This window comes from Fragaria vesca, linkage group LG7 (genome assembly GCF_000184155.1).
Source record: "Fragaria vesca subsp. vesca linkage group LG7, FraVesHawaii_1.0, whole genome shotgun sequence".
Lineage (NCBI taxonomy): Eukaryota > Viridiplantae > Streptophyta > Magnoliopsida > Rosales > Rosaceae > Fragaria > Fragaria vesca.
This window is the reverse complement of record NC_020497.1, coordinates 19987272-20004921: the sequence shown is the minus strand read 5'-3', so window position 1 is coordinate 20004921 and position 17650 is coordinate 19987272. Positions and strand designations below refer to the sequence as shown.

General features: G+C 38.3%; 2 protein-coding genes across 2 annotated transcripts in view; both read right to left on the bottom strand.

Moving 5' to 3' along the window:
* Positions 1-17650, bottom strand: part of LOC101310948 (putative disease resistance protein At3g14460-like) — a 192395-nt gene that overhangs the window by 68265 nt on the left and 106480 nt on the right. The window lies entirely within an intron of this gene.
* Positions 3581-7146, bottom strand: LOC101302498 (monocopper oxidase-like protein SKS1-like). Its single transcript, XM_004307756.1, has 9 exons — positions 6908-7146; positions 6377-6486; positions 6013-6283; positions 5785-5923; positions 5200-5566; positions 4556-4921; positions 4395-4473; positions 4094-4293; positions 3581-4001 (listed from the first exon to the last, which is right to left on the bottom strand). Exons 1-9 carry the CDS (start codon positions 7055-7057, stop codon positions 3899-3901), a joined length of 1785 nt encoding a protein of 594 aa, XP_004307804.1. The 5' UTR covers positions 7058-7146; the 3' UTR covers positions 3581-3898.

Here is a 17650-nt window from a genome sequence, read left to right as displayed (position 1 = left end):
GAACAATGGAAGGACCGACAATACTGGTACCGCATTTATATAGTTAAGGACCAATGAAAATGTGTTGCGGTGTTGCCCCCTGTAGTCCTATATGTGATGGTTTCAGTATCACATATAGATTCTGCAGTGTTCTTTTGTTTGAAATATTGACGTTACATGCATAAAATATGAAAGCTAGGGTTCTTCTCCTATTAGATTCAAGAAAAAAGAAATGTGGTTAAGTTTCAAGTATGCCAGACTGACATTTATACTAATCGGTTACATTAACTAAGCATGTGATCATATGATAATTGAATTTCAGGACTGAACAGCAAGAAGCTGGATAACATGAACACATTCTCACATGTTCCCCCTGGTTTCCGGTTCCATCCGACTGATGAAGAACTAGTTGATTACTACCTTAGGAAGAAGGTTACTGCAAGAAGGATTGACCTTGATGTCATCAAAGATGTCGACCTCTATAAAATTGAGCCATGGGATCTCCAAGGTAGATATATAGTTAAATGTGTCATCCATTGAAAGTGTTAATGGAATCGATTCGTATATTTGATCAACCGTGTACCTAGCTACTAATGTTAATACTGTCCAATATGAATGTACAGAATTATGCAGGATAGGAACTGACGAGCAAAGTGACTGGTACTTCTTCAGCCATAAAGACAAGAAGTATCCAACTGGAACTAGAACAAATAGAGCCACTGCAGCTGGGTTCTGGAAAGCCACTGGAAGGGACAAGGCCATTTATGCAAAGCATGACTTAATTGGGATGAGGAAGACCTTGGTGTTCTACAAAGGTCGAGCCCCAAATGGACAAAAATCAGATTGGATTATGCATGAATATCGCCTTGAAACCGATGAAAATGGAGCTCCCCAGGCAAGTACTATAATCACACTAACGAATTTCTTACATTGTTCAACTTCAAATGCTCAAGTACTTGGATGCCCCTAAGCTAACCAAAACTGTTCACCAATACTATGGATCCAAGAACTGAAATACACTGTTGACATTTTGGTGAACAAATTTGATGTGTAGCTGTGCGCTCATATATAGATGATAATTAATAGTGAGGTTTTGTTTGTGCATTGATGAAGCAGGAAGAAGGATGGGTTGTGTGTAGGGTTTTCAAGAAGAAACTCCCAAGCATGCGAAGAATGAGTGAACACGAATCCCCTTGTTGGTACGATGAGCATGTCTCCTTCATGCCAGACTTGGATTCACCAAACCACAACAACTCCAACAGCTCCATGAATAATCAGATGGCATACCATGGCCACTTTCCTAACTATCCTTGCAAGAAGGAGTTAGATCACTTGCCATTTCAGCACCATGTTCCGAATGAGCACTTCTTCCAGCTCCCGCTTCTAGACAGTCCTAAACTACTACTTCAATCTTCATCTAGTGCTGCTGTGAGTTCAAACTCTATGACAGCGGCTGCTGCATATAGCATTGACATTAACCAAAACTTTCATGCAGTCTATGGTAACAACAGCAATGAGCTACAAGCTGTAGATGATGATCAACTGACCGATTGGCGAGTGCTTGACAAGTTTGTAGCTTCACAACTCAGCCAGGATGATGTTTCAAAGGGAAATAGCTATTCATGATACTCGACCGGGACAGGCAAGATATTAACAATGCGCGCTGCCGGAAATGCCTCAATTTGACAGCCTTTAGTTGTCAAGCTGAAATGTGGAAGTGGTGACACCTTGAAATCATTGAATAGTGTATACTCTCTGATCATAGGATTTTAAGTCCATAAGGGAAAGTGGAGGTTATTGATCATGATCTCAAAGTTCCTGTACATTAATAATATAAAACAATATAACCTAAACTCTGATGAACTTCTTGTCCAAGTAGTAAGTTAAGTCCACCATACCATTGTTACACTTGTAAGATGGGTATATATATAGTTAGCAGGATGGACTCTGAAAGTGAATTTGATGTAAGTGAAGTGTTAATTGTAATGGGCATTATTTTCTGGCCCTATGGTCTACTTACAGCTCTATGTATGCTGTAAAATGGACCTTATCGATGAGGCGGTCGATCTATTGCAGATATATATGTTTGTATGTTAACTCTTATTCATTTCAATAAGAATGTTTTTTTTTTTTTTTTTTTGGGTATGTTTTCAATTTTTTCTGCAGATTGTTCTTTCTTCTTTTCGTCTGAGAATAATATGCAGATTCTGAAAGCTTCTTGCTCATTCTTCTTCTTTTTAATGAAAACAGACAAAAAAATCTCACACATTGATTAGCCAGGTCTAGATAGCACCCAGAAAAATGGAAAAGAAGACATAAAGTAGTATATATCATGAATCATGATGATAACTATATATATGAATGCTTTGCAGTAAAGCTTGGGCAATGTATACACACTGGTTCTTTCAAAGCGTAGAAGGCAAGTACATGTGTATTTCAATATAATACCATCCCTATAGTTGGCACCACAGGAAAGGTAGGTTCAAAATCCTAACAGAATATGCTTAGACTTAGATTCATGCCATGCCACAATGAAATCAACATCGATGTTCATTAAGCATATATATACACAGGCCAGAATTACTTGCATTCCGACAGCGACCCAAATCTAAAGCCAGTAGATTACTCTTATCAAAGTAGAGTCTATTACACTTTAACAAAATATAAATGTTCTTGTTTCCAACTAAACAGAAGATGCAATCCCATATGCTTACCTAGTTGCCTTGAGATATCAGCTGAACTGAACCGAACTTTAAGCTTGTGGAAGAAGAGAACCAGTGCGACCAGTAGTAGTCGTTATCGAGCTCAATGGTGACTAGCATTGAAACGAAAACAGCTGGAGTTCCCAAGGTCGGTGTTTTGCAGTTCCAGTGAGGGATGGTAATCGATCTCTGTCAAGTAGCTAAGCACCACAGCAGAATAGACCTGTTTCTACTCTGAGCATGAGTAGGAGAGAATAGGGATAGCCTTTGAATAGTTTTGTAACTATGTTGGCAACAGAAACAAACAAAGGTTTGCAGTGAAGGATCAGAACAACATGCATTTACTCTTATTTAGAGGAAAGACAAATTACTTGCTTCGCAGTCAAGGTTAGAAGTCCCTTTTAAGAGCGACACACTCATTAGGCATGGCATAAGATTTTGCAGAGTGAAAGAGACAAGTTCATCTTCTTTCTGACCATTCGACAGACATAGATTAAAGAGGCACTTAGAATTAGATGCATAATATGCCTCAAATTGTTGCTTGTGAAAGAAGGAAGATATCATCATAGTATATAGCACACCAACACTACACTAGATACTATTATGCCACTGCTATCATGTTCTTCATTAGACTCATCTGATCTTTGGCCTCACCTATATATCCGCATACATAATTTGGTTTGGCTGGAAATGTAAGGTTCATAGATTCCATGATACTAAATGAAATACGTCCATTATGCTTCAGAGAAGAGCCAATTCTTCATGTAAGATTTATATGTACTCAGTAACAAAATTGATAAATCTGCGTGGTCTAATACACTTGTCCTGGCCACAAACTTTTATTTTCACATTATTTGATTAATGTCAAAACTAAGAAATAATAATCATCAAACCATAGTAAGAAGGGTTAAAGGATGTCAAATGGTATTGAAAATGGGTTAATCATTCACCAGTACACAGAACCAAGAGTTGAGACGCACAAAGAATGATGATGGATTGAGAATGACCTAGACTACACTTTAGTATGAACTATGGGGTATTGAAAGTAATTAAAAAATGAAGCAAATGTCACTAAAAACACCCAATGGAAAAATGAAAATGGTAGTACCCATGACTCAATGGGCACACCTAAACTACAATATGTATTGCAATCACCAGCAACAGAGTTGGAAAAGGCAAGCTGCTACTGCTCGGACGCATAGAACTGCTATCATTTATCACCTAAAAGTGCAGACCAATGTGAAGAAAGCCATCAGCAGAGAGAAGAACAGCTTGAAAGTTTCACTGGAAATTGATGATGCAGACGATGTTTTCTGTTGCCTGGATGTACCAAAAGAAAAGGTGATGGTAAGATTTCTGTCAACTAAGAGAGGGAAAGAGAGAATGAGTTGATGAATTTTATGCGTACATACTTCTGTAAGTTGGCTAAGGCACCACAATACAGTACATTGTCGGGCGCAGTAAACTCTGTTTCACCATTCTCCTCAGGATTGACAATTCTCAAATATGTCTCTTGTCCCAGATACCATCTATCAAGGTTTTGTGATCTAAGATTCCATGCTCCAGGATTGTCAAGTGAGATAAGCACTGCAGTCCATGCCCCAGGGAAGACCTACACACGGGGTAAACCAGAACTTAATACAAGACAAACAAGAAGCATCCCAATGTTAACCTTAACAGTAAGAAAGTAGTTATTCAAATTAAAAATTAGACCTGTGTAGTGCAGCGAGAGATTGCATCCCACTTGTTGTAGTTGTTTTTACTATCTACTGTCCAATTACCATAACCCATCCTGCAGAATATAAATCAATTTCTCAAAACAGATAGTAATCAAAAGCAAATGATATAAGCAAACAACAGAAAAATGAGCTTACCCAACTACGAAAAAGGAATATCCATCCAAATGAAAAGTCTGCACTGTGGTGTCATTGTTCTGGAAAACAATTTCAATAAAACCCTTATACGTAGCATTAATAACAGACATGTCTCTTCGAGGAAGCCTACTGAGTGACATGTTGGGGAAATCAAGCTTATAAGCTCCTTTAATTTTATGCTGATCAGCAAGCCTGATTGGTGTCTGAGGATTGACAAAAGAGATGCCATTTATCGTTGCTTGCAGTTTCCCGTCAATCGTGACTGGTGGCACAATTTTTAACACATATGTATCAGTGATGTTAATTTGACCATAGTGAAATGATCCCTGAGGATTAGGGCGAGCTCCACTTGCAGATCCGTTTTGCCTAACAGTGAAAAACAACAAAAACTTAAGAGAGATGAAATAGTAATAAATCAACACCACAGTACTACTAGACATGCTACAAGAAATTTACTATTCAGAACTTAACTAGCATCTAACAATGTATCCCCTATTATGGATAACTAAAGTGAATATAATCAGTCAAACTGAAAAATATTTTGTAATCATTAAATATCCTGACAACTCATCTAACTTTACACTAATACTAGAGATGCTACAAAAATTATAAAATAACCAAAAACTTATAAAAAAAACACTAACCTGACAGTCAGTGCCTGGTTCATCGACCACTGTGGGTCAAAAGCATCCTTGGGAGCATCAGGAAGAGGACCACTGACTGGTCCTTTAGAGTTTGAATAGTGTAAGACAGCAACACCTGTAACCCGCTGCCAAATTGATTCGTTCACAAACCTTGCACTTGCCACAATGTAGTAATCACTACTGGCATTTTGATCCATGGTAACAAGAAAAGAATACGACTGTCCAACATGGATATCAAAGTTGGTATAGTTCTGCTGGATTGTATAATGCCCCTCTGTTTCAGCTAGAAGCAGATTGTGATTCTGAATCCTAAAGTTCAAACTAGTTGAAACACCAACATTGTGCACACGGAGTCGATAAGTTTTCCCTGCATATATCAATTACTTTTAAAGACATGTAGGAGCAGCAAATTGATCACAGTTCAAAAAACATAACATGTGGGTGAATCAACTAGAAATTTCATATCATGATGCTGAACATATAGACCTAATAGTAAAATGGCGTGTCAACAATTTATCATAATGAAAAGAACATGATATTGAGGCACTAGCCTTGATGGTACAAATTCAATGTCCGAAAGTATACCTGGTTCAACATTGATGGTTTCGTACTGAATCCCATCAGGTACTAGGGTCTTGTTGTATTGATAAGGCCCCTTCCCATTGATGAGAACTCCATCTGGCATCCCAAGGTCTTTTCCAGCATCAAGAGCCATCCTCAATGCCTGTAATACAACAGAACATAAAAGGGTCATTCATGCACTTCCACCTCTACTCTTCACATGAAAATCCCAAAACAACATCAGATACTAACCGTATGGTTACGGGTATACCAGTCACCAATCATGATGAAAATATCCCCATCAGGCTTAGCAAAGGGAATATCAATGACCTCCCTATTATTGAGATGAAAAGAGCCAAAGCCACCAGCAGCCCTCTGAAAATTCAGAGACGGGAAGTAGAAGAAGCTCCCAATCTGATCCTTAACTTGGAAGTTATAAGTCCAGTTCCACGTTTTCGGGATTGGGCAATTCGTACCAAGAACACCATCCTGCCATGAATTGCGCCTCATCTGGATTCCAGACCTGTCACACACATTCATTACATAAAACATCAATTCAAAATTCAAAGAACTTATGCACATTAACAAAGAACCACCACTCAAAGATGAAGCCTACCAAGTCATAAGGAGGTCTTCGTCGAGCCCATTATGCACATTAACAACAACATTGTTGTTCGTAGTAGCATTGATAGGATCACCTGGAAACTTCCCGTTAATCGCAATAACCTACAGTCAAAATCCCAAGATAAACAAGATGAAAACCAGAAACTACCGTTATCTAATTATAAATCAATCAAAATCCAACCCAGAACTACATACTTAACCAAAGCTAAACAACACTATATCAATCGTCTTAAACAGTATAAACACAGTGAAATCTCAACATCAGGACCACATGAAAATTGAAGCAAGCATCTTGAAAGACCCAAAACCCCCCAACAAAATTACCCTCTGGTAAAACCCCAAGATTTTCACTGTCGCTAAAACCCTCATCAAGATTTCACAGAAAGCACAAAACCCCACAAAAGATCCACAAAACCTTAACCAAGATCCAAAACCAAGACTGAATCTTTAAACCTAGCTATGAACAATCACCAAGAACAAACTAAAACCCAGAAAAAGATAGAAGGGTTTTAAAAGCACAAACCCTCTGAGGGACTCCGAGAGGTGAAGCAGTGATGTAGGACACCTTGAAATCGTAGAACACGTAAGGGTCGGCGGCGGAGCAGAGAGTGGAAAGCAGAGCAATGTGGGTCAGAGCAACCAGAGCCAGCAGAGAGAGGCGAGAAGCAGCCATTAGAGACTTGAAGGATTTGAAGATTTTGGGATGGATTTGATGGAGAAGGAGGGTTTTACATCATCAGAGAGAGAGAGAGAGAGAGAGAGAGTGTGAAAACGGAGGAGGTGGTTTTTTTGGGAGAAGAGGGCCAATGGGTCACAGTGGGGGTGAGCTGCAACCACCTCTGTGCGCATATATTGAGGGACGACTGGGCACCGACTCGGCCGGTTGGGTTTCTTACACGTTTGACGTTTGAGACGGAAAAAGGAAAGCCAAATAAATACGTAGGAAAACAAAACGGGCAACAAATTAATCAATTCAATGGATCGTGGGATTTTCGTGTATTTTAAAAGAAAAGTGGAGAAAATATACCCATTTTTAGGCCTTAAAATGTGAAACATACGTTAAATGAAAATTAGTCAAATTAGTTCTAAATCGTTGGATAGACTGTTATGACACAAAGGCAAGCAAATATGATTGTTTTTTCTTTTTTCTTTTTTTGTTCACTAAAGCTAAACACGTTATTTATTTTTACTGAATAATATTCATAAGTTTTTAACCATTGATGTAATCGCATATAGATTGCTGAATGCAAAAAGAAAAACATCATACTTAGTGACAATGAGTTTGTTCTTTATCAAAATCCAGAAGGAACAAAAGCAATTTACTAGAACTAATTCGCAATGACTTGAATTCTCTCATGAGAATTTTTATTTTATTTTGCACCATACATTCTAAAAAAAAAAAAATCAATTACTTGTTTTTTTTGTGTGCGCGCGTGTTGTGTGTGATTTACCGGGAGTCACCGGTGACAGGGGAGTGAGGTAACAGCTGGCCCACTACGCGGCACAAGTTTCGGCGCCTCGCGCTCGCTCAGATTTTCCCTCCAACGTTCCCATTTCCAGAAAAAGCAACCACATGCACAGCTCCTGGACCCACCTTTAGTTGGCCATGCTGACGCTGGAATTCCTTATTCTAATCCACGTGGCAAGCACCACGCAAACAACACGGCGTTTACTAATTCCGCGTCTGTTGCCTGTTAATTTTTTTTATTTTTTAAAAGAAAATGTAAATTGACGATTGGGACGATTTCAATTTTCTCAAAGAAAAAAAAAAGTTTAACAAAAATTTTGGGATCAAACTGTCGGTAATGGAAAATTATTAGTACAAAATATTTCGTTAATCTTTTCTTATATTAATGAGAAATTTTTCTGAGTGATTATCTAAATCTATACTAAAAGATTTGTCAATTAATTATTTGTTTCCTCAATAATTAAATAAGGGGTTCCTTATTTCCATTACAAATATTGAGGTTTTGTAATGTAGATACTAACAGAGCAGCTGAGACTTGGTTTTCATTTCATATTTAGTTCATGTAGATACTATTCTTTATGAATTATAAAATTTACAATGACATACCTATTTGTGCAATAATATGGTGAGAATATATAGATGTTGAATGGCAGCATGTGCAATAGAATCCAAAATTTGATATGGACGGCTTGTACCTAATTGCATCAATTCTAATAGATTATAGCTGGAAGAACAAGTCAGTTTAGATATAATAACTGGGTTACATAAGGGGAAATTAAGTCTAATCATGCAGAATATATAGTGACTACAAATGGAAGAGAGGGGGCAATGGTAGGTGAAGAAATATAAGTTTCATTTAGACGCAGGTTGATGATCGATTATGCTGTTCTTGGTGGGAAAGTGATGCCTAATTATGATTGAGGTTGTAATGCGCTAATGCTGCTAGTCATTGTAGGAGTTGCAGTACTAAGGTAGGTAAAATTTGATTTCGTTCGTTCATTCGTCGTGACAAGCCTTTTAACGTTTTAGTTTTCTAACTTACGCTAAGAATGAACATATCTCAACTCACGAAATGATCATCACTAACCATCAGGGATTCCTACAAGGCATTGATTCTTGGCACAGCTCGATCAACTGGAGAAGTTGACCCAGCAGAAACAAAAACAATTGTGTCTTTGATAATGTAGAGAATCAACCAACTCGTCTTTTGGTGAATTTGTTTAAGCAGCAAACAACTAACCCTCACATGGCTTCTCATTCTTTGTGCAGGCTTTCTCTAACTTGCTAAACTGTCTGCTGGCTTTTTGAATCGTTCTACGTACGTATAACTTTGACACCAGTTCATCATCTTGATCAAAAGCCATTGTGTATATAGTATATACAACAACAAGAACAAAGAAAAATTCCAGGGCTTGCCCTCATAGAGAGTCATAGACCAATTTCTGTCATGAATAATGTTTGATTTAGTCTGACACTTATTGCTTTGTTTTTGCTTTCTTGGTATATTTGTACTAAGTGTGTAATGTATTTTATAATCCCCCAGCCTCTCTTGTATTATAAACTTCCATGCTGCGAGATTCTATAAAACCCAGGTTTCGAAAACTCGATCAAAGACAGATTTTATAAAACCCAGTTAAGATTTTCATTGGGATATCCATGTCTCTGCATAAAGCACCTTACTTGAATCAAACTTCTAGTACAACAACAAGTCTAGAACCTTCATACTAAATCTCCACATGGAATTCGCATATTGGAAATGAACTCCAGGACAAAGTCTCTTGGTAAAACAAGAACTTGCAGCCAGCAATATCGTTACAGGGAGGAAATGACAGTTGAATATATAGTATTAAGATTATGGATAAGAAAATGACAACATCGAAGACAGAGAAAAGGGCTGGCTTCCATTCATCAAAACCTAGATAGATAATCATAGTATAATAGTATAGAGCAAACAGATTTGGCATATGATCCATAAATTAAGCATAAACTGGCTGCATCTTTGGGGCTAAATGAACTAGTTTTGGCTGGATTGATGGAGCCAAAATGTCCTCTAATTCAAATTAAAAGTCACATATGCACCTTATCACTTTTGAAACTTTAGACTTTAGTAGGAGTTTAATATATAGTGTAACGGTCGAATATAGAAAGAGAGACATGCACATGTATAAGGGGATTTAAGAATGAAATGGAATAAATACACATTTTTGTGAACGGTGACATTTGGCATTACTCATTAGCATCACATGCAGTAGAAGTTCAAGTAAAAATCTAAATAGTGTGGACGGGATTCTCATGTTGCTATATGAGAATGAATCAATGACTACAGGTTTTCACTCCTTCTCTACGCATTTCTCCCCCATTAGGGTTTAGTGATCGATGCTTCTAGACGATTTCTTAATTTGGTGCCTCGGAAGTTCCTATAGCCCAAAAAAATAGAAAATAATCAGCTGCCTTCCATTTGGGCCCTTGGGTATTCCTATTGCCCAACCTAAACCCTAAATCTGATAAAAGGGGCGTTATTGATTTCTCTGTTTGAACGGTGAACTTAATTAGGTTTCTCCGATTGGCCATGGAGATGAATGCAAACCAGCACAAACACAAATCCCTGTTTGTTTTGGTGCGTTTCTACTGTGGTCAGTACCATGGTGCACTATATAAAGTACGTAAACCTTGAGCATGGAGAATCTGGTGAAGCTTCAGGTTGTACAGGAGTTGAATCCCCTCCACATGCATGTACTCGTCCCGGTAGTTAAGTTTTTTGACAAGCCTCTGAATCTGCCGGAGAATTATTTGTTTGAGAGTGTGAGATTTGGCAGACCTTCCAAGTTACATATAATGACAAATGGAGACGGTGTATCTGGCAAACCCCTCACAACCGGACCGACAATGCCTTTGTTTTTGACACAGACACAGACACAACCTCAGTCTCAGGCCTCCAGCATTTTTCTCCATCCAAAGCAGCTAAACCAAACAGTACCATTATATCTGCATACAGTATGCTATATTACTTTGCACATCCATCATGCTACCCATGCATCCCAGACCCCTCCTTTGAGAGATATGATTCGGTCACTAATTCATGGCAATCCCTGCCTTCTTGTCCATATAAGACTCTACCAAAGCCAAGCATGGAGGTAGTTGGTTATGCCGTCTGTTACGGCTATATATTGATTTCATCAATGTATAAGCCCCTCAGAGATTATGCAGTGATGGCTTTTCATATCGGTTCACAAACATGGCATCAAGTGAAGGTCCCCAAGTCCAAATATTATCCTTTTAAGGGGAGAGCCGTGGTTGTAGACGGTATTATATATTCGCTGTCCTTTTCTCCTCACCAAGTTCTAGCATTCCCTTTCTGGAGAGATTCAGATGATACTTGCTTCCTAGGCACACCCTTGCCTTTGCAAGTAAGGAAAACCTCAAAACCACCATCCCCGATGACGGGGCGTATAACTCAGAATTTGGTTCATTTAGGAGGGCTGGACTTTTGTCTTATAGTAACAGGCCGGAATGAATATTCTATTGAGCATCAATATCTTTGTATGACTACATTCCGAATCCTTGGTGAAGGAGGAGGAGCTGAAATGAGAACCCTACGCTCGTCTGTTTTCAAGTCGACTTGATGAGCAGTGGCTATTTCAGAGTTAATTAACTTTGGCTTTACATCGTAAGTTACCTCACACATGTTCTTGCTTGACTTAAAGTTCCTATCTGTTATTAACTGATGATGAATTAATTATTTGAGTGTCTCTGCTGACTGTTAATTTTATTTTAAATTCAGAGATTGTGAAGATGTTGAACCAGAAGAAGACTGCTGTCCAACTGCACCAGTAACAAGTATAGTTGAAACTACCAGGATGACATCGGAGGACAAAGATAAAAAAAAAAAAAAACAAGATCGGAGGTTGTATGTTGTAACAGGCAGACAACAGGACTTCTTGGGATAGATTTAGCAGACAGAAACGCATGATTGATTATGTTTCAAAAATGCATATATGTCCAAGTTTAGCAGATAGAGACAGATTTTCATTGGGATATCCATGCACGATTGAAGCCTGTTGCTTGATTCAAACTTCTAGTACAAAGTGCAGAACATCTAAAAGTATATATATACGACATTAGCATCTAAAACTTCTAGGAGTGAAATACAATACAGTAAATACACATTTTTGTGAAGGGTAGGTGAACACATCTGGCATTAGCATCGCAGCAGAAGTTCAAGTATATCTGTTTTTAGGGGATGGACATCTAAAAGTAGTCCGTATGTGACTATGTGGTTCTCTCGATGCTATCTGCTCGGTGAAGAACCAAGTATAGATTTTCGCGGGCTATTCATGTTTAGTGTTATTGACGGCCGCAGCTAGCTAGTCATTTGAGGTCTTCCTTCTTTGATTTAGAACTAGCTAGTAATTTTTTTTTTTGTAGGATCTGTCATCTACTAGATATGGTAGCAACTAATTAAAGATTACATTTACTAATTGCTAATCAAATTTATGTGAATCTTTTGTTAGGATATGTAAAATATAGAAAGATAAACCAGCGAGTAGATGACATTGTCATCGATCAGTTTAGCAAAGAGAAAATAGTTAAATTCTATTATTTCCTTTCTCACTATGTTCTCTTTCTTTATGTACATGTACATACAACATGTCAACATACATGAAAACGGAACATTAATCATAGGTTGCGTCTGCAAGTCACAACTCCCGTCTTCGGAAATAATCGATCTGGAGGATCAAATTTTTCGCATGAGATCTTCTGATTAGAACAAATTTATTGATCGATTATTTTCGGATTTCAAGAGATTGGTTGTATAATAAATTTATGATGGAAATTCATTCCCCTTGTGATGCATATATTCATGTATATAAACGTGGTTTGAGAGAAGAACAATATATATACACCAGAAATCATTCTAAATATCTCAAAAGAGTTAATTCAATCGATCTATATACTCCTAGATTATAAAGATCGACTTTCAGAATGCCCAAAGTAGATATTGAAGCAGCACCTGTTTGCCCTAGCTTATGCACAGACCAGCCAGGAGACCTCAAGGTTTTGGTGGAATCAAAGTCGACCTCAAACATGCAAAAAGAAGGACTTGATGATCAACCCGGGTTGGTACTACCTTGCCCCAGTTTCGCCAGCTACAGCTGCTCAGGCCAAGTAGCAGACACCGCCGTCAAAGTCTCTGGAGAATTCGACAACCTCACAACATTGGAGAACAAGTCCGATGATCATGCTCATGAAGACGATGACTTCACATTTGATATTCCAAAGTGGGGTCAAAAGTTCTTCTTTGGTCCGGTGTTTCCAGTTTTCAACCGTGACCTTCTGTTAGAGCAATTAGAAAGTAGTCAACGAGATCTCGAGGCTATGGAGGAGAAGAGCAAGTCCATTGCTACTGGAACGGCTTTGCCGACGAGGAAGAAGTTAAGTGACTTATTTGAACAAGTGGATGGGAGGAGTTTTGTGATGCCAACATCGACATCCTCTAAGTCGACTAAGAGGTCTTCTGCCTACGGCTGGAAGTTAAGAGACGTTGCTTGGCGGACCAACAGTGAAGGCGCGACTATGTCATCGTCCAGGAGCTCCAAGAAGAAGCCACAAAGACGTTCGTGGGTCGACCGGTGTATAGGGCATATGCTTCTATGTTTCTCGTCATCGTGAGAATAATGGTATGGCGGGTACGTACATGCATGCATGCATGAAGGTAATTAAGGAAGAGAAGCTGCAGCCAGCCAAGCTAGGTCAATAATGGTAAAGGACCGCCGACAACGACGTCGAGTATAATTTAAACCGCAACAATATATATCGGACTTGGGTTCGATATTTGTCAATGTACATACCCCGTGGGATTCCAATCATGATCTTATCCTTAATGTAATTATCAAGTTTAAGGGTACGGTTACTAATCATGAATCGATTCTTGATAATGAAATGAGAACTACACTTATTCTAATTCATTCATGTGTTAGTCACCGTATAAACACTTTACATTAATCCGTAATATACTGATCCGGCAAGGTTAGACGGTGAAGAAACGATTTAAGATATCAAGTTATTTCAACAATGTAGAACGTACTCTTATAGTTTTTTGCTGTAAGAACCATTGGACTTGGTATGTGGATCGAGATCTATCAAATAAAAGGAAAATTTTACAGGCAAGAGTTTGATGTAAATTAATTGTGGTCATGACCATGAGGTTGTCTGCTGTAGATTTGGTCTCATTTGTGACCTCTTTGTGTCATTAATAGTCGCAACAAGCTAGTCAATTTGAGTGTCTTTCTTACCCATTTCCAAAGAGATGATTGTATGCTGCTAGCCTTACGATGACAATGACTAGAGGTTTTCATTCCTTTACCACGTACTTATCCCCCATTATATCCTGCAAGGCATTTGGCTAATGTTGCTTCAGCTTCTAACTTAGTCTAGCTAGCTTAGCTCAGGTTATATGTTCTCATGTAATTCCTGTTCTTTGTTGAACTTCAGCCTACAATCATTAACCATGGAAACACAGAAACTAAACCCCGGCGAGTTTTTCCATAATTTGGGCCGTGGTAAGTTTCTGTATCTCAAGGCAACAGAAATTGACCCAATAGTATCAATATATGAAACGACGTCGTTTATTGCTTCTGCCGCCATAAACCCTTATTGGCGAGCAAACCCCAATCTTCAAAGCTCCCAGCCTCACACTATTGATTTTCATACTTCATGCCTTATTTATTTATATAAACCGTCCATTGTCCTTCAATCTTCTGCTCGATCATCTTCTCATCTGCATAGTCTGCTGATTGAGGAGCCTCTCGGTTGCCGAACGATCAAAACCACGTGATTCTCAGGTCAATGTTTCTTTTCCGGTGGATTACTATTGTTTCATTTACATTGTTTCTCTTAACGATCTGTGATGTTATCGAATGCATAACATCTCCATGTTTCTCTTAACGATCTGTGATTTTATCGAATGCATAACATCTCCATAATCACGTAATAGATTTTGTCAATTGATTTTGCTTCTCATGCTCTTACGCACAAATCATAGTTATTATAACATAATACTCATAGGATGTTTGATTATCAATTGAATTCTATTAGTACAATGAAAATCTATCAAAAGAAAATTCTATTAGTACAAGGCAAAATCTATCTTCGGTTTTGCCAATTGGTTCTGCCTCACATGGCTGTTTGTTTGATCTTCTTGTACACCATGATTTTATAACATAATACTCATGGATGTTTGATTATCAGATGAACTCTGTTAGTATAATGAACATTTTGTTTGATTATCAAACGAATTCCTGTACACCATGTTTTTAGTCGCACGTTCTTTTGAATTAACAAAATATAACGTCGGATACGATTTTTTTTCTTCTCAGTTTTTATTTATCAACAATAATCTTCACTCTCGATTTTATTACTGTCTATTGTAGAGATGGCGATATTAGAGTAGATTGTCTTGCAATTAATTGATGGACTTGCTTTGTTTAAATTAGGTTTCTCTATTCAAACGGTGAACTTATTGGCTTGTACGTTCAGCGTTGCCATATGGAGATGGGTGGAAACCAGCAGAAAGATGTATCCATGTTTGTTCTGGTGAATTTCTTTTGTGGTCCACAGCATGGTGCACTGTATAAAGTAAATCTTGAGCATGGAGAATCCGGTGAAACTTCGGATGGTGCAGGAGTTGAAGCATCTCCCCAAGTTCTTGTTCCAGTAATTAAGTTTTTTGATAAGCCTTTGGATCTGCCGAAGAATTGTTTGTTTAATGGTGTGAGATTTGGTAGCTGCTCCAAGTTACATATAATGGCAAATGGACAGGCTTATCCTTGCAAGCCGGTCACTACCCCCAATTCCTTTGTTTTCGACACAGATTCAACCTCGGTCTCAGGCCTCCAGCGCTTCTCTCCACCCAAAAACGCTAAACACTATGGTGTTGTTATATCTGCGTACGGGATGCTATATTATTTTGCACTTCCATCAAGTTCCCCATGCATCTCAGACCCGTCCTTTGAGCGATATAATTCAACCACTGATTTATGGGAGTCCCTGCCTTCTTGTCCATATAAGACAAGAATGACGGTAACTGGTTATGCAGTCTGTTATGGCTATATATTGATTTCAATGTATAACCCCAGAGATTTTGCAGCGATGGCTTTTCATATTGGTACACAAAAATGGCTTGAAGTGAAACTCACCGAGTCCAAATATCTTCTTCCTTTTATGTTGGGGAGAGCTGTAGTTGTTGACGGTATTATATATTCCCTGTCTTTTACTCCGCAAGAAGTTCTAGCATTCTCTTTTTGGCGGGAGTCAGATGATATCTGTTTCCTTGGCGCACCCTTGTCTTTGCGAGTAAGGAAAACCGCAAAACCACCATCCCCGATGATGGAGGAAGTAACTCAGAATTTGGTTCATTTAGGGGGGCTGGACTTTTGTCTTGTGCAGACTGGCCAGAATGAATATTCTCTTGAGCATCAATATCTTTGTATCACTACATTTCGGATACGTGAAGGAGGAGGAACAGAAATCAGAACCCTACGGTCATCTGTTTATCAAGTCGACTTGATGGGCAGCTTCTTTCTGGAAGTTAACTTCAGTTTTACACCGTAAGTTTCCTAACACAAGTGCTTGTTTTACTTATTTTCCAATGCAATTAATTCCTATTGATATATCGGCATTCTCTTTTTCTAATGAATTACTTGAGCCTTTGCTAACTGTTACATTATCTTGGAATTCAGAGATTGTGAGGATGTTGAACCAGAAGAAGACTGCTGTCCAACTGCACCAGTTAAAAGCGAAGTTGAAAGTACCAGGATGGCATTGGAGGACAAAGAAAATAAAGCAGGTGTGAAGTTGTATGTTGCAACAAGCAGAGAACAACTTCTGTTATGACGATTCCCACGATTCTAAATTTCTAATTCAAACTCCACGACAATATTCAACTGAAAATCAATAATAGAGAAGAAGTCAAGTGAGTTAGTATGATTGATTATGTAACAAAAACGCGTATATGGCCATGTTTAGCAGAGAGATACAGATTTTCATTATTGGGATATCCATGTTTGAAGCCTGTTGCTTGTTTCAAACTTCTAGTACAACTGCAGAACCTTCATACTAATGGATCGAGTAGAGATAAAATTGAAGACTTAAACAACTCATATTCGAAACAAATTGACAAGGTCATCGATGATTATCCATTATTACAAAGCATTAACTTCCAAGACTGCATTATTTAGGGGACTGAAGTTGTCTTCGAAATCGACTCACACAGCTATTCATCTTCATCCTCATATTCATCTTCATCTTCATCTTTATCTTTTTGCTCTAGTCTGCAAGAAATACAAGACAGCAATAAGTCAAATCATTGTCATGTTCAAATGACATAAAGTGGGGAAAACATTATAATTCGGTCATGGTCATGAATGACGTTTTCCTTTTGACACTCTTCTTCCGGATTTTTCATGGTAATTAAAAGGCTTTTAAGACTCACAAAGTGATCCGTTAGGAGCCCGAACAATATAATTCATGCTTTATTAAAAAATATAGGAAACATAATCACGTATGATAAATACGTATAAACCTACCTGCATAACGCCTCATGCATGCGATGCAATAAGCCAGGATATGCGTTTCTAACCTCCTTGTCACACTCTGGCATCATGTATTTTCTAGGATGTCGATATGCATTTCTTAAAAGTTCGAGGAGGTGTTTTACGGATTGACCGTCGTAATTTCTTCTCTTAACCTTTTCATCCTCGTATTCATATACACTTCTGAGACTATCACCCATCTTATTGT